We start from the raw sequence: 24,016 nt of genomic DNA, 5'->3' as shown, positions 1-24,016 counted from the left end.
TTTCAAACTTTCTATGCATACTTTTCCCAACATGCTTTTTTTCCTATGATGAGGAATTTATAATGGCAGGTGTAAAGTAGTTCTTTTTCACAACTATGGAAACAAGTCATCCTTAAACCCCAAATAGGTGGGTTTTGGTTTTGCTAAAATTCATTGCAGAAACATCAAATTATTCAACCTACAGATGAATGTAAAGTAAATTCATAGTATTGTTCGTGTTGTTATTATATGGTTTGACAAGAGACTCAGTTCCCCTCCCCGTGAGGGACCCATGCTGGAGCAGTCGTTTCCTGAAGGACTGCACCCTTTGGAGGGGACCAATGCTGGAGCAGTTCACGAGGAACTGCATCCCATGGGAAGGACTCATGTTGGAGCAGATCATGGAGGACTGTCTTCTGTAGGAGGGGAAGACTGAGAGGAGTTCTCCCTCTAAGGAGGAAGGAGTAGAAAAGAGACCATGTGATGAACTGACTGCAGCCCCCATTCCCTGTCCCCCTGCTCTGCTGGGGAGGCAAAATACAGAGAATATTTTCAGTGAAGTTAAGACCCTTAGAGGAAAGGAGTTTTTAATGTTTAGTTTTATTTCTCATTTATCTTACTCTTGTCTGGTTGGTATTGAATTCAGTTAATTTGTCCCCAGGCTGAGACTGTTTTGCCCATGACAGTAATTGGTGAGTGATCGCTCCCTCACTTTATCTTGGCCCATGAAACTTTCATTATCCAGTCAGGGTCAACCATCCACAGGAAAACGTTACTGTACTCCTGAAAATGTTCTCAGGATTAGGAGAAATTTTCTCAGTTGTGCTCACAGTCAAAATTTTGAAATCTGCAGAGTTGTCATAAATAATAGCTCCTGTCTGCATTTTAGATGTAATCATATTAAGGGGATATGAAAAGCAACACACTTGCTGTAGAAAACAAGGACGTCTGAAGTTAATTTATGTTCACGTGAATCTTGAATTTCAGTTTATAGTGCATCTTAAATTTTACATCTCATCAATCTTGCTGTGCAATCAGGCCCTTGGATTGCATTTATCTCATAGGTGTCCATATAGTCATCCTACCTAATGTAAAATTGAAATGAATCAGTTGGAGATTGGAAATGGTGACAGCAGCATTCCAATTTTATTGATATATTTTGGAACAAAAGTCATAAGGTTATTGAATTTGCATCTTGATGCAAGAGAAACAAATATTTTTCTCCCAAAAAAAAGCAAAAGTAGTGTTCTTTAAAAAACTATTTCAAATTGTAAGAAGGGTTTGGGGGTTTATGAGTTGATTTTTGTTTGGTATGGTTTTTGTTTGGGGTTTTTTGTGGTTTTGGTTTGGTTTGGTTTTTTTTAATACTTCAAGAATGATAGCAATACATTAAAACTTGGCAGACTGGTTTTTTTTTCTACTGTTTGAACAATTCTGGAAAGTCATCTGGGTATAATATTGTTCATGGATTTGTAGTCCAATACAGAATTGCAGCTAAAAAGAATTTTAACTCTAATACAATGTGTAAATTTAATAGGAAAGCAGTGGGGTTATGTAGCTCCATGTAGGCTCAATGGACATTTTAGTCCAATATGAATTGTTCTCTGCCTTGACTTCTTTAATCGCTGTGTCTGACTCATTTAATGTTTTAGTTTCCAAATCCTGTATTGGCAAGTGAGATGTGGCGTGATTTTGAAAGGACTTATGAATTTAACCTTTTAGAGCACTCTGTTTTGAGAAGTCGGTACTGGCCAGAGAGAGTATCTGTCTTTCCAAACTGAGAGCTGTGAAACAGGCAGGGTTCTCATCATCTTCATCATCTCTGATCAATGTACCTGCAAGGTTTCCTGTTAGGTGAGGTGGTTCCTTGAAGGGTTTCGTTTGTTTTCAAAGCACTTAGGCACGTTTTAAATGAGCCCAGAATAATGGGAGATAATTGAATCTTCGGTTTAGCTGTGAACGTTCAATTGTTAACAGACTCATTTGTTTATCTGTTTTATCTTATGCAAATCCAAACTGGAAATTAGTAAAAACTTGTAAATGAAATACCAGTGTTTCTATCATTGTAGACTGCTTGATTACTGTATATTGTTTTTGCTGTATAGAAGAGGAAAAAGGGCAGAAGTGTTATGGGTAGGCATGGGAATAAAATGTGTTTTTCCAGTTATGAATGAAGTTATTCTACTATGGTGGAACTGCCATTTTATAAACAATAAGCCTTTTCTGGTTGCCGTCAATGAAAGATGCATAGGCTCTAAAATGTTTTGTATTGCTTAACAAAGAAATTCAAGGTTCTTTTGAAGGAAGAAGTGTGTGAAGTGAAATAATCTATGCTTGATTCGACTTAGAGATTTTTTTTTTATTTATTTCCTATATTAGTGAACTAAGAAAGCAAAATTTTGCAGAAAAGGGAAGTGACATAGCCTGAAAGCAAGTTGAATATGTAGTAGTAGTAGTAGTAATAATAATAATAATTTTCCCCTTCCTTTCCCTCCTTTCAATGACCAGTTTTTAGATTCAAAGAAAGAAGTTAGAATCCTTATTTATTAACTGGTATCTGTAATTTCAAATACCTGAATATGTTTCTTTTGCTTACCAGCTTAATGTAGGACAAATGAAATACTTTTCATTTCTATAAAAACTAATCCTTACTTCTGCAAAATCAAAATACCCCAAAGTCATTTTGGTTTTATTTCTTTATTAATGATAATACTTCTGCACTTTATACCAGAAGATACTTCATGGGACTTGTTTGTGGAGGCACTACTTATATAAATTACATCACTCTGTCAGACTTTGTTAAACTGATCAAAATACTTGGTTGGACCCTGGCATTTAAATTTTTACCTTCATGACTTCTGATTTTGCATCTAATCAGTGCTGTTATTAAGAGTTATTTGGAGGGCTTGGAACTCAGAGAAGGGATAATGAGTCTATCTCCTCTTAGTGTTTTTAATCAACTTGTTACATAGGCAGAAGAAAATTTTGCATATTGAGTTATGGCTCTATTTATTTTTTGCTATTATTAGAGACATGTTATTTGGCTTGCATTATCTATTTTTAACAACACTAATCTGGGAAAAAAACTAAGCATGTGCTATATTCAGTTCTAGGTTCAAAATAAAAATAATATTTCACACCCTCTGTGAAACTTTCATACTGGGGGAAATTAAGACTCTCTTAGGGATGAGTAGTGAGATAAAGCTTATGAACACTATGAACATCATACAAACTCCAGCATCTTGATCTTTCTTAGGTGCCTTTGATTTTATGAAGTAGCAGCATTTCCCATTGCATTCTTGCAGGCTGTGAAGGAAGCAGGAGCAAGCTTCATTTCTTGAGAAGATTCAAGGACTGGAAGTGGGCACGATGGTTCAGGATTTTGTTTGCACTCATTGTTTTATCTTGGTTAAGTCCAGAGTCACAGTCTCAGAATGATGGTGGTTCCAGGTTTAGTTCTGAGATGCAGAATTTTATCCACAGCCTATCTGTGTGGCCCTAATACCTGTTCTGGTCTTACACTGTGAGCTAGGCATCTATAACATTATATTTGCAGACACCTAAGGACACACTTACATCCTCTGAGTCAGATTAGGTCTTTCCTCTGCTAAATGCAGAATTGGAAAGGCAGGGAAATGTGCCTCTCATTGGAGAAAGTTCCCAGTTGGAGCTAATTAGGAAATTAGTTTGCAGAAAGGTGTCCTATATCTGGGCTATGTAACTTGATCAGTTTGGGATGGTATTGAGGTAATACCTTTAAATGAAATTGGGTACTTGCCTTTGTAGGCCACTGGCTGTGGGTTTAGCAGTTCTGGTATCCATCTGCTCAGGGATCTCTGCATCATTCTGTGATGCACATGTCCTGCATCTTTACATATATCAAAGGTATCACAATAATATAAACAGAGGATTGTGTTGGTAAAATATAAGAATATTGATTTAACTAGATTAACAGAAGCTAAAGCAAGGAACAATTTACCAGCCTTTGTTATCAATTTGGTTGCATTATTAATCAATTCTTTTAATTTATAAAAAGTTACACTGCTGTGGAAGATGGTGGGACAAGTAATTGAACCTCCCCTTATGCAGTCAGAATTAATTTGGAGCAGAGTTCTCACAATGCCTGGTGTTTGATGAACTTGGTGTTTTATCAAGCACTGAGTGGCACTGTTGTGATGAGGTTCTTGCTTTTAGGGAAGATGAACGCATGTTAACTGAGTGAACATATTTGATTTAAAGGAAGTTTTTGTTTGTAGTTGTAGTTATGTAGCATTTTCCTTGGAGAGATACATAAAGACCATTAATCACAGGCAAACAAAAAACCACTGACTGATAACACTTCAGGTAAGGTGGACTAATGAAGGATGTGTTATGTTATTTGTGGTCTAGTTTCATAATATCTGCAGGTTTTTCATTTTAACTGTCAGAAATCAGATTAAAAGGAATGAAACTATCTATTCTGATGTGCAGTGGGATATTTTTAATAAGATTACTTTTCCCAGTCTTGTAAAATTTGGAGATGTACAGACTAAATTTCTGAGAGGCTCTGAACGGAGGTAACAATATGCTATTTCATAGGAAATAAATAATTGTGTGATATATCTTTTAGAAATTTAATCTTTTCCAGAAAATGCAAATCCTTCCTCCATGTTTCAAAGAGTATTAAATTCTGATGGATGAATTTAATTTTTTTGAAAAGACATATTTAGTTTGAAAATGTAGGTAAGTTTCTAAGTTTTCAGTATTTATGGAGTTTCACAATGAACTGTGAACAGTTTTGCTGTGTATTTTACCTTTTACCAGTTTATAATATTGAAAATGAAAGCTTAAATGTCTTTATGCAAATTCAAACTAAAAATTCTGTGCATAAATATTTGCGAACATTCTCTGGTATGAATTTTCAACTTAAAAGTTGGAAATAAAATAATCTATGTTTGACTGTTATGGCATAGTCCAGAAACAACAATAAAATTGTGCTGACAATCTTAATTAGGCTTTAACCTTTATAGTAAGCATTTTGTTTTTAGGTTGTGACTTGCTAAAAATTTTGCCAGGTTTTCTTCTGCCTCCCTAACAAATCACTGTTTAGTTTTACCAAGGATCAGACAGGGTTTAAAGAATTGGCTTAAGAAACTGTTTCATTGCATTTTAGTCTTCTCTGTGGACAGAAATTAATAGAATTTAAAACTTAAGGCACGTTGTTGGATCGTCTGTGAAACAGAAGTGTGAATATAGGAACAGAAGTGTGAATATATGATGGTGTATCATATACATAGAATTTATTCTATTTATCTTACACTTTTAAGTAATGTCTTGCAAAAATCTTCTATAAGGAAGTGTGAAAGCTTAATTTGTCAGTCATATTGGCTTTGCTGGAGTCTCATATGGCTTGTAACTTCATATCACAGTTGATCCGCACTTAAGTTGCTACAGAAACAGGTAATTTTTGAAAATCCACACCCTGAGTTGTACCTGGATCTGAGTCATATCTGGTGATAGAATATTAGCCTCCCTCCCCTTCAAAAGGAAAAGCCAACCAACAACCCAAAGTTCCACAAAGGTTAATTTTTGTTCTGATCACAGAGTTGATCTGGTCCACAGATCCCATTGGAAAACTTGGAGATGGCTAGATCCTGCAAAAGCAATTCAGGCTGGAACACCTCTTACAGAAGGAAATCACAGACACAGATAATTAAAATTAATCATCATATGAAATCCCTTCTGTATTTTCTAAAATCTATCCTGACAGACTCACAGGTTAGAGGGTTTATCAACAGTGAGTGTATTTTCTAAAGAATTCCAAAGTATATCACCAGCATAAAAATGTTTGTACAAAAACAAACATTGAATCTTTTATCTTTAATCAAAACGATAGGTTTACTGTAGAAAAAAATTAAGTAATTGCCAGGATGATAATGTGTACCTGTCTGTATTATCATTATTTGAAATACCAGAATCCTTCTATCCAATATATTTTTTAAATCATGATTCTTCTTTTAAAAATATGTTGCTTTTCATTTATAATTGATGAATTTGAACAGATAACAGATTTTAGTTCAAAGAATGGAAAAAAATTTAAATTTAAAGTGGGGTAATATAAAGCCAGGTGTTTTGGGAATTTAAAAAAGATTTTCTTCAGCCTCAGGTGTAAAGTTTTGTCCTTATTTGTAAAATTGACAATAGGGAAAGCATTTATAACAATGAAACAATGAGAGGAACAATGCTTTTCATACTGAATGTTCATGGCCTTGAAATTTCAGTGATTGCTAGTTTCCAATACACACCATTACATATTTAGTTCTTCGTGTATAACTGTAATGGGTTTAGAGATGCTAATTTTTCCCAGACTACACTTTTGTCCTTTGTGTACCAGCTGCAAGATCTACACAATTTCATATTTTCTTAATTCACTTTAATGTGAACTCAATAAAAAGGCTTTTAAAGGATGGGAAGTAGTTAGCACTAATATTCAGGTAGCATAGTATGTATTTTTAATTGATAATAGCAAAAGGTGGTTTTGTAGTGATTTTTCTTATCTTTGTAAATGGTTTTCATACTCTCTAATGTACTAAAAAGGCGATTATCCTTTATAATGCTTTTATATTATTGCGTAGGAGATGACTTCTGGTAGCATAAAATGTTTGTGACTTTTCCTCTAATGCTCCTGTTATTTCCTATTATTCTTTCAGGTATTTTGTGTTTACATGAATAGTAACTGGACAAATTCCTTTGCAGAACAACTGAAACACAAAACCCTCTGTATCCCTTACTTTTCAGAAGATATTCTCTGTTGATACAAATATAATAGTGGGTTTGCAGTTATCATTAGGAGACTGTTAAAGGGTTGGAAGAGTAATTATTTTACCTAGAAATTAACTGCAGTTACATTTTTTTTTCAGTGCCTAATATAAAACTGTAAATTGTGCAATATTGCAACAAAACATTGCATTAGTTTTGGCTCTTTCAGTTATGAGGTAGCACTTCTAATACATGCCCCGTATAACATGACAATTCTAAGTCCCTCTCAGCATCTTAAAAATTCCTCAGCTGAGGAGTCTAAGTAGATATCTATGATATACACAGACCTAAAACAAAATGGTGCATGTATTGAAGCACGTTTCGCTGGGATTAGTTCATTGGAGTTAAAAATCTAACATCTATGAATTTTGATCTATTTATGAATTCTATATGTTCCCACTGAGAAACAGGAGCCTTTTCAGGTCAGCTACTTATATAACAAGTTTTGGTAAGGTAATAGGCTTGCCAAAAGCCTGTAAGAACTTGATACAATTAGCAGGGTAGTAAAGTTTATATTAGCTATTTTTGGAAGTGTCTGCATTTGGTTCCTGTACATTAGAAATTAGAGGGAAAATACATTATGCCATTTATACTTGGGAAATTATTATTTTAGGTATATTTGAATGTTTCTTAATCACCATTCCTGTGCATATAAAGTAAAATCAGCTTTAAAGTTCTCAGTGTCTTTATAGTGCTTCAGTCTGTCTCTATTATATATATATATATATATATATGCTGTGTATATTCTAAAAAACTTTTGTGTAATTTCAGAGTCTGTCCTAAAGGTATTAACTTTAAAAAGTGTAATAAATAATTACAAGGTAACTGAAAATCCCTGACTTTACACAGCTGCAGTTCATTGCCCCACAGCAACCTTAAAATGATCTATTAAATGATTATTAGAAACAATTAATTATACCAGAGAACTCAAAGAGCTCAAATGTAATTTCATGGTTATAATTTTCTTGTCAGGTAATAAAACGGGATGAGCTTGGCAAGGAACTGTCTGACTGCTCCATGTTTGATTTGCTGAAATACGATGATTATAACAGTGATAAGCACCTAGATCTAGAAGAATTCTACAGAGCTTTTCGTAAGTTACAAGACTGGCCTCTTCCTTGAGTCTTATTTTCTCTTTCTTTCTTTGTTTTTCTGAATGGTGGTTTTTGATTTTTGAAGGCTGAAATGTTTGGATGCTGTACTTGAATTAGTGCGATTTAATAGTCATGAAACAGCAGAAAACGTTTTAGCAGAAATCAATGATACCCAGTAGCTTCCTGATTTATGAAGGAGTTTGGTAATGGTGAATTCATGGATAATCTTTTTTGATGCCAACATGCATTGAAAAGTCTGTGTTGTGTGCAAGTGGCAAGTAGTGTGGTCAAGACATAATCAATGGAACTGAAATACCTCCCCATGCACTTTGTTTATTAGTGCTGATAAGAGCATTTTTGGCAAACCCAGCAACAAATGTAACACTTCTCTTGGGTGCCTTATGGCTTCACAAGACTCGGAAGGAGATAAAGTTTTGTGGTGTAGTTTTGCAATGTATTTGTTCTCTGGATGCCAAAGGGGTCTCAGGACAAATGTGTGTAGTACAACAAACATCTTGACCAAACCACTGGGTTAGCAGACAGAAGAAAGATGTTAAGAGCTTTTATACAGTATATTGAAGGTAATACCCATATATTTTGTTATATTCAGATAAGAATTGATGATTTGTCACTCTTGCCTACCTCAAATTCAAAACTCAATCTTGAAATCTGACTTTGGTTTAAAAGCTGTTGCTCCAAACTCAGTAACATGGCAGCACAGAAGATGAAGTTTGTCCTGACTTCATTTTATAATCACTTATTATACATTGACATTAGTGTACCTTTATTTTGACTAATTACAGACTGCTGCTTTAGTCTTGTAGTTTATCTTTGGGCAGATGAGCACTCAGCCACTTCAGGTGATGCCAAATGAAAAAGGGATAAAAAACTGCTTAGTTTTAAACTATAAAGTGAGTTGATATTTAAAAAAAATAGATGCATGGAAAGCAAAAAGAATAAAAATGAAATGAATAATCAAGACAGACTGCCTGAAAGTATAATAGTTTTTACCATTGAATTAGATTTTTATTTCTCTGAAAGTCTTTCAGAAAGTGTGATTTTGTGATGCAGCTTAGCTGAACAAATAACTACTGCTCTCAAAAATAACTTGATCCTGCTTCCTGAGGTAATCCGACTGGCTTTCTTGCAGTGTCCTGACAGTCCTCTGAGTCACTTACTATGTCAGCAGAAAAATATTCACCCTCCACATCCCAACCCAATCCTGTTGTGTGACCTGAATTGATTAAGTGAAGGGTCAGACCATAACTCATGCAAAAGTGTGAGCAGAGCCAAGAAATAAGGTGGAGGAAGAAAATGAGAGCTATTAGGACATTGTGATGGTGAAGTAAATTCATTCATCTGCAGCAGCAAAACACTAGGAAATACCTAAATGTCTTCTTTAAAGGTTGTGATACAAGTTTGGCTTACAAAAATGTGCAGAATTATATAGCATCTATAGAAACACACCCATTAGCTATGATTGTATGGCTAGATGTTGTACTTGTAGATTGTGATTAAGTGCGTAGATGTAGAAGTTGATATAGAAGTCTTTATTATATACAGCAATCCAAGAAGGTTAAAGACATGTTTAAAGCATTAGCATGATTTTTGCAAACATTGTATTAATGGAAGCATAACATTGTTCTTCGAAATAAGACTTTGATGTGTCTCTGAGGGACTATTTTGTATAGTTGTAAAACTCCAGACATAAGAATAGCTTTTCTTTATGTATTTTTAATGGACTTTTGAATAATGAAAATAATTTCCATATGGGATGTTAAGCATTGCCTTAATATGAATGTTAATGAAAACATTAGATTATATAAGATTAGGAATAATTTTGTTTTCTTTGTTGCAGTAGAGTAGTGGAAAAGACCCTATTAAAACTAAAAGAGTATCTTAGAAGATGATTTCTAGAGTTAGATTTATTCTTCCATGTCATTAACAAAACTTAGATGTATTCATTGCATATTGAAAAATAAAACCTAAAACCAGCTGCTACTTCATTGTATGATGTGTGCCCAGAAAGCCAAAGAAACGTGAAAAAAAGAAATGTGTGTGCCCAGAAAGCCAAAGAAATGTATTAGGCTCTGTAATGAAGATAAAATACTCTTGAAGTAAATTGAAGGATTAACCATAGTTCGATTTCATTTTATCTTAAGAGAGTTTGAATTCAGTTAGTTTGACCTATCTCACCAGCATTAACAAAAATTATATAATGCTGTAAAAGCATACTAAGCTAAGCAAAACCAAAACCAATTGAGTGTGGCACCTGGTCACTCGACTGGAGCTCTTATGGCTAAGCAAAATGACACAAAGCTGAAACCAAGCTCTCCACACAAGCCATGACAGCCCAGGTAAGGCAAACGTGACAGCCCCTCTCCAGAGGCCTGTGTTGTTTGCCTGTGGCAAAGCTGGTGAGATGTTGCTAGTAATGCCAAGCCTGGATTTACCAGGATAAAGAGAATTAATATATACATGGAACCAGACCCATGTGTGAAAATGTAGACAAGAAGCATCACAACACATCTTCCACACACTATTCCACAAAAAATATCTCTTCAATTAAGCATCCACCTACAAAATAATTAAGCATTTTAATTTTCTTCAATAAAGTGACAGAGGAGAGTTGCAAATGTTTATTCCAAATAGAAATAAACCTGTATTTTTTCCCAGGATTTTCTTTAGGTACTTAATATTTTCAAGTTTACATTATATTTTATGTATTACTTTATTTATTTACTAATTTATTTATTTTTTCTTATTCTGTTGCATTGTGATTATATGTTGCAACTTTAAAATTATCCCATTTGACAATATGGAAAGATACTTTTTCACCAGCTCAGACAGTTTCAAACATCTAGAACAAATAGAAAGCAAAGTAGGAGAGTTTTTTTCACAAGTTATTTTCATAACTATCTAATGAGTGAAAGATTATAACTGAGTAATGGTATTTCCAGGTAATTGTCTTGTTGTTTGGAGACATTTAAAAGACTTAGCCATTAATTCAAATAAAAAAGAGCATCTAGAATTTTTTGACCTCTTGCACGATTCCATCAATTGAACTTGACAGTGTGTTTTTCATTGTTTTTTTCCATTCCTTTATATCTACCATTATAATGTACATATGGAACCTAATCTCAGTTTAATACATGCTATTCCCAGTGGAATTGCCTCTATCCCTAATCGTAGTGAAGGGGTGGATTTGAGAAATGTCAAGTTCTCATTGAAGTTTGTGCAACTGCTAGAATATGTGTTACTGACTTTTATTCACTCAAAATGACAGTGAAGAAAATTTGGATTTTGATGATGGAGAAATTGATCCTATTCAAAGCTTCTGCACAGAATTCAAAGGAGTTGTTTGTTTGTTTGTTTTATTTGTGTGACAGAAATCGGAGTAATATGAACACAGAAATGCTAAGGCAAGTTGGTAGAGGTTGGGCAGGGCATTAGGGGTCACAGCACCACAGTTTTTATGTATGGCAATACCATAAGGGTTCTTTTCAAGCCAGTTTGTACGTAGCACTGCAAAAATATAAAATGTACAATAGTTAATAAAATATCCTTTAAGTCGTATTAGAATTTGATCAACATTAAAGAGGTCTCATTTTCTAGAGGTAATTGTACATCAGCATTTTCTATTGAGCATAGAAGAACTTTTGAGAAAGCTGGAGAAGGTGTGAGAAAAGGCATATGGAAAATTTGTGTCCTCAGCTTTGGCCTAAAAAGGGGATAGTGATAACCAAGCTTCCTACTAGTGTGCGCTTTTCCAGCTGTGATTCCAAATAGTATTTAAAAACACTTAAGTAAGATTTTGAACACAGGATTAAAAATCATATTCATTGTGGTGTTGAACAAACTACTCCATTAAAGTAGTTTCTTTTTAAACAATTAGGCAATTGCATTTTGTTTAAATAGGAATGCCTATCTTTGGAATTAATTATCAGTCTTGTTTCATTGGCATTTGCAGCTAGGACGTTTTTCATTGGCATGCCTAATTAGAAATTTTCCTCACAAATACCAGCAATTCTATTTTTAACTCCAGCAGTAGAAAAGGAACCACCTTAAGAGCAAAGATGAAGCATAGACTGTTTTAAAGGTATTAATATGCACATAATTCTGTATCTGTACATACATACATATACATGCTTGCTTGTATTCTGTGATTTACTTTCAACAGTCTCATTTTATCTGACGAAATGGATTCACATTAGACTGGACAGCCAAATGTAAATAACAGTATGCAATGGAATAAAAAAAATCCCTTTCAGAAGGTCAGATGCTGAGGCAGTACAAACAAGGAATAATATATCTCAGCCTTGGACGTTTCTGCCAAGCTTCACAGAATGTTGCAGACAGATGAAGATGCTGACTGGCTTCTCTAAAGTTTTACCTGCAATTTTCTGACTATAGGCTGTTTTCATATTGTGGGGGGTAATTTGTAGTGCTGTAGCATCTATTCCCTAATTATTTGTTTGCTATATTCCCTAACAGTTTAATTAGATAAATAGTGTCTGCAGAGAGGAACCTGTACAATTACTCTAACACAGGTGGAAAAAGCAGAAAGTTTAGCTCCATCTGGATTTTTGGAACTTTGGGATTAAAGGAATCAGCTGATTCAGTCCTCCACTGCTTTGGCCGTGTCATGTAAAATTATATCCTAAAAGTGATCCATTTCCATCTTAGTGTTTTGTTTTGCTTTTCTGCATTCCTTCCTCATCCAGTCCCAAGCTAAAGGAGTTTTTTATCAGCAAATATTTTGTTTAGATGGGGAAGGATATATTTAACTATTTTGGAAAGGGCAGGCAAAATCCTAAGATGAAGGAGCTGAACAAAAACTAAAAGGGATGTAGAATACAGTTTATCTGTTTTGTAATGTAAATCTCAACCAGTGTGCTTCCTTTATTTTTCAAAGGTTTTCTTTCTTTGGTTAATGTCTCCTGTGGTATCATGATAATTTTGTGTTTGCTGCAAATGTTGTCTCCTTTTATTTTTCTTCTAGTGTTCTTTTCTAAAATAAATAATCTTACTTGCTTTCCTCCCATATAAAATAAAATTTCAAAGCAGATACTTCAAGTGGCCTTCATGGTAGGCTGTAAAATCTCAAGGCATAGCACAAGGAAATAAATACTAATAAATTATTCTGTTTGATCACTCAGCAGATGTATATGTAAGCACTTCTCTTTGCAATTTCAGTAGAAAGAATTACACTTAGACATTTATGAATAAAACTGATTGAATACAATTAATATAAACCCCAAATTAATTTTACATAATTGAACTAAGAGCTCTATGTTTCAATTGACATCCTGCATGAAATGTAGGAAAAAATAAGAAATGCCTCTCAGAATTTATTTCTATTGTTAGTGTAGAACTGTACTTGATGTTGTCTTATGCTCAAAAAAAGGGGCTGTGGGCACTGAGGACTTACATGATATACAAGAAAGTGTGAGAATTATGTAGGCAGAACAAAATACAACCTAATTGTTATTCTTCTATTAACGATGCTTTGTAGTTTTGCTGGACTTACTTGTGCTTTCAGGCATCACTCAGCACTGTTAGCAGTATCTAATCTGTTGTGCAGCTGTTTTTGGGACTCGTCTATGTTGCTGCTGTACATACTCATGCTGTAATGTCAGTTTTGAAATGACATTCAGGTGACAGATATCAAATTTGGGTTTCAAGCACTCCTTGTGGCTGAAGTATTGGTATGAAGTGGTTTATATACCTCCAGTTTTTTATCTGGTCCAAAATTACAGAACTTGCTTTGGGCTCAACTTTTAGGAGAAACTTTGAGGCCAGTGACTAATATGACTGTCAAAATCAGTGCTTTGTTGTGTCTTGAATCATGTGGAAAGGAAGCAGCCAGAAGTTCCTATAAAAACAGTGGTCATTATGAACACATATTCATAGTTATTGCATTCTCTCAGTCCTGAAAGAATATTCTAAAACATCACTGCTTTCTTTATAATAGCTCTACTTCTACTTTAAGTTGTCAAATACAATAATTACAGGTGCATGTTCAGAAATCTTTTTTGAAATGAATCATCATTTCTGAGGCAAAATAGACAAGAATTAAAAACCAAGCAATCAAACAACCCTACAACAAAATCTAAATTCTAAAAAGGCCTATACTGAATTACTCAATGAAGCAAATCAGACTTCCCACTGGATTCCATAAGTAATCTTGAAGTTCACAAAGGCTAAATGAAAAAACCTTATGTAATTTATATTTCAAATTAATTCAATATGAGGTCCCAAATATTGTATTTACTGTGTAATCTGAGTCAGAGCTTTATGGCTGTGATGAGTCTTCAATAGTAAAACATGTTAACAAATAGAGTAAACATTTTCTGGGGGGGGGGAAAGAGGTATTATTCTGTCTCCTACTACCATTAATTCCTTTTCAGCAACAACTTGAGCATATTAGATTGTTCCAGAGGGTGTTGTATTTCACCACTAACCTCTGAAAACACCAGCAAACATCATACTGAGCAGGAGCTATTGGACTTCATGGTAATTTTTTTCCTCAGTCTGATCTATCACTCAAATTCTTACCTCTGCTATATGTATTTTCAATCTAGACATTCTCAGCTGGAAGAAAATGCAACCTCTTTTATTAGTGGGCTGAACTTTAAACTGATCATTAGAAACAAGGAAATATCTAAGGTTTTAAATATTGTTTCATGGATTGAAGTAATGTGCCTGAAATTTCTCACATGCCGCTAAACCAAGTCATTTTGATGCCAACTGATTTTTCTTCATGTTTTGGGGCAATCAAGTAACATATTTATGGCCATCATAGTAAATAAAATGAGTAAATAAAACAAATATTTCACAGGCTCTTTGGGAATCATACTGAGATAACTGGGAGAAGTTGTTTATGAACCTTGAGCTGTGCTGATCTTTAGTCCTATCAGTGCATTTACCTGGAAGATTTTGTCTGCTTTGGTGATATAATTTACTAGAGATAGCACTGTGAAATACAGGATTGCAGAGGATGAGGACTGGAACAAAACACCTTAGTTATAGTAGCTTTGTTTCAGACAAGGGGATTGGTGGAGATTGACTTGCATGCCATTTGTCACTGGCTCGACATGCCGGGGGCTGAAGTCATAGCCTTTCAATGAGCTTATTCTGGAGAATGACACAAAATGGTAAGGAAAAGTAAACACCAAACAGCTACACATATCGGGCTGTGGTTGACAAAGTACCTCAGTAATTGATCTGTTGCTTATTGCTCAGGAATCAGTTATCTGAGGTGAGTTACGGTATTGCTGTTAATATTTTTGTTACGTTGTGAATTATGGGAATATTTTCATATATGCAGAGCAGTGTACCTGTAGGTTTAGGCTATGAATGATGTTCCAAGATCCACAGAAAGCTTTATGTAGATGTTTTAAGGAAATTTCAAGGAAAATTTAAACTAATAATTTATAATTAGTTCCCTTTATCAACTATTTTAAAGGAAGCTCTCTTTCTTTTTAACGGGGGTGAGGTGGAAAGAGGAAAGATGCTATCAGAACATAAGAAGTAATGACTGGGCATTAAAGGAGACAATCACCAGCTAATCCACAAGCAAGAACATTAAGTATCTCTACTTCAAGGCAGAATTACTCATCTGGAACTATCATGAATATTAATAGCTCATAAACTATTATTTAGTAAGAAAGCTATTTGATTAATCTATTCATTGTTTTGGGGTTTTTTGCCTACTGATGCTTTTTAAATATCAAGCACTAATGTTCATTTTAGAAAAGTGTTGCATAGTAATTTTATTCAGAACTTTTCTGGGTTCAGGTGTTTTTTCTCTTTGGTTTGTTGATTTATTGTTTGGGGGGGTTTTTTAGATTTTTGTTTCTTTTTGTTGGTGGTGATTTGGGGCTTTTTTTAGAGAGGTCTGCTTTGGGTTTTTTAGGAAATCTTCTACTCTGCTTTCTTTGCTTGTGCTCACATTTGGGCAAATAATTTTTTAAAAAATCATTAGAAGAATGTAGAAGGTTTTTAGTAATTCCTTAGACATCTGGATTTCTTAAGAATATCTGACATTTTCACTGTAAAAATCTGCAGGCATGGTTTTGTACCAGATTTTATGAAAGTTCTTTGGAAATTCTGTAGATAGAGTTAAAATAATTAAATTTTAATTGGAATTAAAAATAATTCCAATTTTTCAAAACTTGTGAGCTTTTCTCACTGGACCTTAGAGAAAAGTACATTATGTTGCAGTGTGAAGTTTTTAGTTGAATGCCCTCAAATATCCATTACATAGAGCAAGGAGAAATCGGCTCAAAAATATCTGCATTGCAAAGAAATATTTTGGAAAAGAACCCTTCTAGTTCCCTTTATTGTTCATGGTGGATTAGGTTCTGGTAAAGTTTTCTTATTTCAGGAAATTCATACCTAGCTTTATTTCTCAAAATAATAGGACAATTAAATGTTTTATTGTAGCATTTCTCCATCGCTTTTGAGTTTGATATATTTTTTTTTCTCTTTAATATAGTGATTCCATTGTGTGAGGGTTTTTTTTTTTGTTGTATGCTTTTGCAGCTTATGACTATCCTAGTGCAGGTGTATTTTTGGCTAACTGAAGTATACAGTGAAGGAAATATTTTATTCAATATGTCAAAGAAAGTTTGGATAAAATAATTTTAAATATTAAAATTATCAATTTATTACATTTTAAATAAATAATAATTTATCTTGGCATCCCAAAGGCATTTGAAAATGCATTCATTTCAAAAAATAGATTAAGATTTGGGTTTTTTAAGGCAGAATATTGTTCTTTAACACATCTCCTAATCTTATTGGTCTACTTTGTAACAGTTGCTAGTACATATACTAGAAAATGCTAATTTTTTTTTGTATGTTCACAAAGTGCTTGAATAAAAGGATTCCATCATGGTAAATTGCTTTTTCTGACTAGTACTTAGCTTCATTTTCTGAAGTTATATATTGAATGAAGGAAAATATAATTTACATGTTGTTATTTTAACTCAGGAAATTAGGATCAATTCAATCCAGTAGTTATGGAACTACTTGGTATATTTGGAGATATACATAAAAAGCTCTTTTAAGCTCTTCTGTTTATTGTTTTTTAAATTTTATTTCAAGAAGTCTTAATCTCTCGTTATCAAGCATTTGCCTGGTTAGTATGGCACAAATCTCTAAAGTGTTTGTAAGTATCTTCTAATACACTGTCACTCCTGACAATATTTGTATGTGTCTAGAGTTAAGGAGTGTGAATTTAAGCTGCTAAAACTTGGTATAAATATTGACAACTGTATGGGTAGGGCAGAGAAAATATCAACTACTCCAGTTAAAGCTATTTTAGTGGTCTGTGATATTGCAAACTGTGAGACTAATTGCTTCTCATCACTCCTGACTTTCCAGATCTTCAGAAATAAACATCTCATAATTGCATATAGTATTGTTTATGTCTTCATTAAAGAATTACATGTGAGCTGAATTCAGTAGGACTATTTATGCATGTATGGGTTGCATATATTTGATAAAATTGCCTATCATGAAAAAGATGAAATTGTCTGACTCCACTCCCTCTGGTGACTGCAGCCCTTATTTAGCTGGATGAATATTATCTGAGATGTATAGATGTGACACTTAGTGACATGGTTTAGTCTGGACTCCTCTGTGCTGGATTAAAATTGGAAATGATGATTTTATACGTCTTTTCTAATCTAAATGATTCTGTCATACCATCTTCAGCCTAAAAACATCTTTGCAATTTTCCAAATGTATTATGGATGCTGTTGGATATTAAAAAGCCCAGTCTTCTCCCCAACCCCTAACAAGAAAACTTGAACATTTTCTACCAAAGGAAATGAGGAAACAGGTTAAAAAATATCCCTGTGCCTGTATTATATACAGAACTAAATTGTCAGTAGATTCTCAAGCTGGTTTTCTAAACACATCATGCTCGCAGTGTCAAATCTTAAGTAGGTTAGCAAGTGATTTATATGGAAATGCAATTTTGACTGTAGTAAAAATGAAGATGTCATACAACGGCTATGAAGCAGAGGTTTACATAGTGGAGTATGGTGTCAAAAGAGGTCTTAAAAATAGTGAAAACCTAGAGGAGAGTTGAACCACATAAGCCTTCTTCGTGTAGTTATTTAGTGTAAGAACTGGGAACGTGATTGTCTAAGATTGGTAGGGATCCAACAAGTAATCTGTTTGCCACTCTGTCGCGAATAAATATTTGGAGAAAGGGTAATTTAAAAAAAATTTGTTTTGCATTATGGTTACAATTCTTCCCAACTAAGACATGTGGTAGAGATATATTTCTTGGAGGGAATTTTATTAGTGTTTTAAAACTTCCTTAGTAGTCTATTTAAGAAATATTTGATGCTAAACAAAGATTACTGCTTATGGATTGTCGAGTTAATGTCTACTTTAAGTAACAACATATAAATGTTAACTTTTCTGGGTTAGAACAAATGTATATCTCCTGCAGTATCTTCATTGTAATAGTGCTTATGGAAGATTGCTAAAGCAGCAAAAGCATATAAGTTTATTCTAATTTATTTTCTCTTTTTTATGATTTTTTTTTTCTCAGAGGCTGCCTCTCTTTAATAGCTCTTGACAGATGCCTCACTCATAGGTTTGTTTGCTTTTTGGACCCATGTGGAATTAACATCTACAATATTCTGTTTCAGAGACACAGTGACATTTGTCCAGGATACAAGTGTTGTCTTTTTTTTTTTTTTTTTTTTTCATTTTGCACATGTCCTGTTTAGTTTATTAAGTTGTGTATGATAAGAGACCATGAACAATTGTTCCATGTTTTCCTCTGAAACAGTTTAGTTGTGTTTGATTGTTATTTTTTCTTTAAGTTCTTGACGTATCTTAGTAGTCATCTCTTTTCCATTCTGAAGTTCCTCAGTCATTTTGTAGTTGCTTGTATGGAAAACCTCCCACATCTTCAGTCATTCTTGTTTTGTTTCTCTGTTCTTTTTCAAGTCTTACTGGAAGTTTTTTTTTACAGAGGGAGGGACATAAAGCAAATAGTCAAGTTGCTCAGACAACAGTGCCATAGGGTTTTTGTGTTTTTTTTCTGAGTACTGGTCTTTACCTCATTATTCCTTTTATTGTCATATTGCCAGGAATGAATAGATTTTTCCATAAAACTGCAAAGTGTACTGTAAAGCCTATGTGCTCAATACCTGAGCAATGCTAACTAGTCAAGAGCCTATCATTCTGTAAACAAGGTTTGGCACTTTTTAAATTTCCTTCATGTGATACTTTCAATACTGAATTATGTAAATTGAATTTGGCATGCCACTATCCTAGATAAGGTCTTAAAGCAAATCAGCTTTTATGTTTGCTACCTAAACTACCCAATAAATTGTTCTCAAGAAACTCTGTCCCAGAAAAATTTATCACTTTACTTTCTTTCCACTTCTTCTGGATGATATTGAACAATGTGAGTTTCAATGGAGGTCCAGGTGCAACTCCACTGGTGACTTTTCTTCATAAGAGACCTGGCCAGATTTCAAAATCTGGTGTCTGAGAAAGGGTAGAAAATACTGTAAGTAGGACTGTATGATATAGGACTGAAGTGCTCAGAGTCACATCTTAATCCCACCCATCTTTAGGTTGTGCTTTAACCTTTGCTGATCTTAGATGCATATCCCATTGCCTGTTTTGATCTTGGGAAAACATACCTGCAATGCAAAGATGGGAGCAGAATATCCACAGTCCTTGTTCCCAGAATATGTCAATCGGCTCAACGTGAAGTCTTGGTCCTTTGCACAAACACCTGGTCTTAAGAGGAGTAAAACTCTCCTCAGCTAATAAGAAAAATTAGAAGGCTCTGTACAGTCAGGTAACAGAGCCTACCTTGAGTTCTGCTTGCTGTCTTTTTCCCCTCTAAATGTAAATAGGCACTTCAGCCAGCTGATGGATTTTTCAGAATCTCTTTCTTACTAAATCAGCTTTCATTTATTCTTGTTTCTATGTTAAAGATTTCTGTGAGGAGCTGCTTCATAACTCTAGTCAGATGATTTCAGGGAACTGTTGAATAACAGTTGCATGGACCCCTTCTTTTTATGCAGAAATATAGTAGTTCTGCTATGCTTTAGGCTTTCTAACCACATTCACAGTCCAGCTAATTTAATTCTGAATTACTATTTTAGAATACTGGCTTCTCCTGACAGAACTGGATGGGGAGATGGTTTTTACAAAATTTGGTTATTATAAAACTCAGGAAAGTTTCAGAGATCTGAAATGTTTAGAAATTCTATTACCATTCTGGAAAAAAAGCCTTGAAATTTGAAAGTGAAATGAAGGTATACAATAAATAAAATTGGCAAATTATTACATTTATAAACTGAGAGTTTCATGTATAAAACTGTGAATTACCAGGGCTGTCAACTCTCCTCTTAAAATTCCCACTTCATTATTGATTAGGTCTAGAAATACTTCATAGATTGAAGCATTTTAAGTGTTTCATTTTAGGCAACAGCAAATGTGCAGTATTGGTGTTCATCATCTGTATTTGCAATAAACAGGAGCATTAAATTTGGATCTATACTAGTAAAATTACTTGAAAATATTTATGCTAACTCCTAGCATTTAGATAAAATGGTTTTACTTGAACTAGTCGTGCAAATACAACAAGCATACAGAAATTGATTTTTGCATAAACTCCTGTTTTTGTTTAGACAAATTCAGCAACATATTCTACAATAAATAAGGTCAAAACCAATTATCAGTCTTACTTCAGTGAATTAACACTTCCATGTTCTCTGGATAAGAAAGCTGTGTTTAATACCCAACTTCATTTTAGTGAAATTTCATTTCAAGAGAAAACAAAAAAACATTATAAGGAGTAATGGACTAGATGTCTTTTTAATTACATGTTATTCCTAATGCAGAGTACTGGCTGTTCTTACCCAAATACCATTTTTCTTATATAAATACTTGTGCAATATAAAGTAAAAGTATAACTTAGAACAAAAGTTTGTTCCATGCCTATATTTTTGTTTTTTTTAACTTGTTCATCATTATGACTTCGTTGCAAAAGGGTGGTTTAGATTTGCAGATGTTTTGAGATTAATTTTAACTATTCAATTGTTAATCTGAAAAACAGAATAAGGAAGCATTCTCTGATTACATTTACCTTAAGGTACTTTCAAACTTCTACAATGATGGAATTTTTGTATATGAAGCAATTTTTTTTGGCTTGCAGAGACAGAGCATTTGATAATATTTGAGTTATCATGTCCTTTGCTTCCCTATGCTTTAATATATCCCATAGAAATAAGGGATGGCAAAGACTCATTGCTTTTTGGATAATGTATAGGTCAAACACTGAATATTTATCCTGCAAGTTAATTAAAAATAGCTGAATTAGCTTTAAACCAACTACTTTAGATAAAATTGTTGAGTGCAACACATAGTTTGCATAATCTAATCCACAATCCACAGCAACCTCCATCAGGAAATGTGACTTATTCTAACTAAACAAGACGTTTTGGATATCTTTATACGCCACAGTGGACCCACTTTGAGCATTTGACTAGTAAGTTTTTCTGAGGTCATGTGTTATTCAGTGAGACACCATTAATTTCAATTGATTTCTTTGACAGCAACTAGAAAGTAGGTAAATGATGATAGCACTGGTGGCCAGAATTGCTGAAGAGACAAATTACACAAGGAGGCAGTTTGATACAGTGATGGATAGAGTGAAAGAAATTTGCCAAACAAAATGATGTAGAAGAGGCTATAATTGACAACCACTCCCTCAGAACCCGAATCTGAAAGGCGTGATCCTTGGTCATTTGTCTTGGCCAACACCAAATAACTGGGGAGTCCCTGGCAGAAATAGTTAATGATGCTTGTAGAAAGATGAGAGGCTGTGGCAGCTCTTAGGCCTCCAGTTACTTAGATCAATTTGGAGATTCATATACTCTGCAGATTTAAATCCGTGTAAGCTGGGCTTTCACTAGTGCTAGATGGTGGGATTTTTATTGATATCCTCCTTTTATTATAATTTATAATTCAAGTCTTTAAATTAAGGTATTAAAAGAAGTTTGTCTCTGCTTGACTTTTTGTTACTGCATTATGAAATTTTAATTATCTTTGCTCGTATGCCTTGGTGTTCTGTCTCATTTGATGAAGAGAATGGAGAATGAATCATAAGTAAAGTGCGAAAATAGCTTTTGTCTGTTAAAACTTCTGTGTCTTTTATTATTGGTGCTGAACAGCGTTTAGTGAACAAGACAGATAATTAAAATTAGAAAAAACAGAAAACTAATGGTAAACAAATGTGTGTTTTTAAGTGGAAAAATTGCCTTTACTTTTGAGTCAAAGCTCCTAACTAGTGCAATGCATCAGAGTAATAGTTTATTCAATTTAGATTAATTGTTTGGCTGGACATGACTGCATATTCCTCATGTTCAGGATAAAGGATGCATTTGCAGAGGTTCTGGGTAGTCTTGTTTGAAACTGGAGTAAACTGAAGCTGTACTTTGAGCCAATGAAATGGTATCCAGATAAAGAACAGTATCATGCTGGGGAGTTGGGCCTGTTGAACACCTGGGCAGTTTAACCTTCCTTTGGCTCACTTCCCATGCCTTTAGTACGTGCTCCCTACACTCACACTGGGGCATGAAGTCATGCTGGCAGAGTTTGTAAAACATGTAGCTGTCCCTCCAAAGTTCCTGATGAAGACTTGAGGGATACTGTTAAGAGCTTTTCAGAAATCCATCTGTGCTTCACGGGCTGGATCACCTTTGCCTTTTGCAACCCCAACCACTAGCATTAATAATTCAGATTTTTCACAGACTACTTCAGAACTGGGATTACTGAAGTGCAGAACATATCAGAGGGGAATTTCAGGCATTTGTCCAAACTACGTTATTCACAATCCCATTTGTGGTCTACCTGAATCCTTGTCTGCAAAGCTGATTTCTAGCCAGCTGAATCCTTGTATTTTTACATGGACTGACTCTGTCCCAAGTGTAAGACTTTTAATTTGTCTTGGTAGAATTTCACAGCTTTTCAGCCTGTTCCTTCTGTTTATCAAGTTCCCTCTGAAGGACAATCTTGCAGAAGTCTGCTTCCCGATCCTCTGAATTTGTTGACAGCTGCAAGATTCCTGAGGGTCTATTTCGTCCTGTCAGCCAAATCACTAATGAAAACATTAATCATTATTGAAACCACTTGTAGTAAGCTGACCTTCAGTACGTGAAGTGCTGACCCTTTGAGCCTGAAGGCAGGGTAAGATGCTTGCAGTTCACTCATGCTATCCACACCTCCTTAAGTGGGGTTCAGCAGTGCTCTGAGTGAATCAAAGCCTGGCTAGAATAAATGAGGTTCACTACTGTTGTATTAACCATATTGCTCATCGTTTCATAGTAGAAACCAGTTCAGGCTTAAATTCATGGATGTAGTCTGCTAAGTGTTCCCCTCACAAAGCTGAGTATATACAGCTTTTTCACTTCTCTAGGAAGTCTTCTGATGTTAACCCCAGTCAGTCTTTACCTGCTGCAAATTCACTAACATTGTATTTTTAAATTTTCTTGGTAAAATTATAGTTCATTCTTTAGCAGTCTCTGTATCTGAATTTGCCATCACCACAGGCTGCATGATTTAAACGGATTTATTCAGAGTTCAAAAATTACCATGTAGTTTTGTCGTATAACACCATTCATGAATAGTTATGTGTGCCACTGTTTTAATGAAAAATACTATTTTCAACTTTATGGCATTCCTTTTTTTCTCATTGCTAATTTCCAGTACTGGGTGAACCTTGTGCTAGTGATGTGCTAAAAATTTGCAATTTATCTTATAATGAATCATAATTGGCTTTATTCCTCATTAGAATTCCTGTGAGGATTTAGAAAATGCAGTGTATAATCCTCCCTTATGTTTATTGGTGATATAAACCTCTTGTGCATGCTCTGAACTGAAATGTCTTTGTTTGAAAGTAGTCAGTCATCATGGTTTATTATTTGTATCTGAAGGTTTTAAACAATGTTTTAAAGAAAACTACTATGAGTTGTTGTCGATGAATATAACTGATAATAAAATGTCAGTGTGAGGTGTCTTTTAGAGTTGAATTTGTCCTGAAGGTGGAAGTGTTTGTTTCATTCTTGTCTTTTTTCAACATCACCTTTTAACCC

At 34.3% G+C, this 24,016-nt stretch overlaps 1 protein-coding gene across 1 annotated transcript in view; it reads left to right on the top strand.

Moving 5' to 3' along the window:
• FSTL5 (follistatin like 5) overlaps window positions 1-24,016 on the top strand; it is a 248,185-nt gene that overhangs the window by 122,466 nt on the left and 101,703 nt on the right. The window contains exon 5 of the mRNA XM_041427999.1: window positions 7,750-7,870. Coding sequence (XP_041283933.1) covers window positions 7,750-7,870 — 121 coding nt within the window. The remainder of the gene's footprint in view (window positions 1-7,749; window positions 7,871-24,016) is intronic.

The sequence above is a fragment of the Onychostruthus taczanowskii genome, unplaced genomic scaffold, assembly GCF_017590055.1.
Source record: "Onychostruthus taczanowskii isolate IOZ18803 unplaced genomic scaffold, ASM1759005v1 scaffold12, whole genome shotgun sequence".
Taxonomy (NCBI): domain Eukaryota; kingdom Metazoa; phylum Chordata; class Aves; order Passeriformes; family Passeridae; genus Onychostruthus; species Onychostruthus taczanowskii.
The sequence above is the reverse complement of the archived record's forward strand: the minus strand, read 5'-3'. Positions and strand labels throughout refer to the sequence as shown.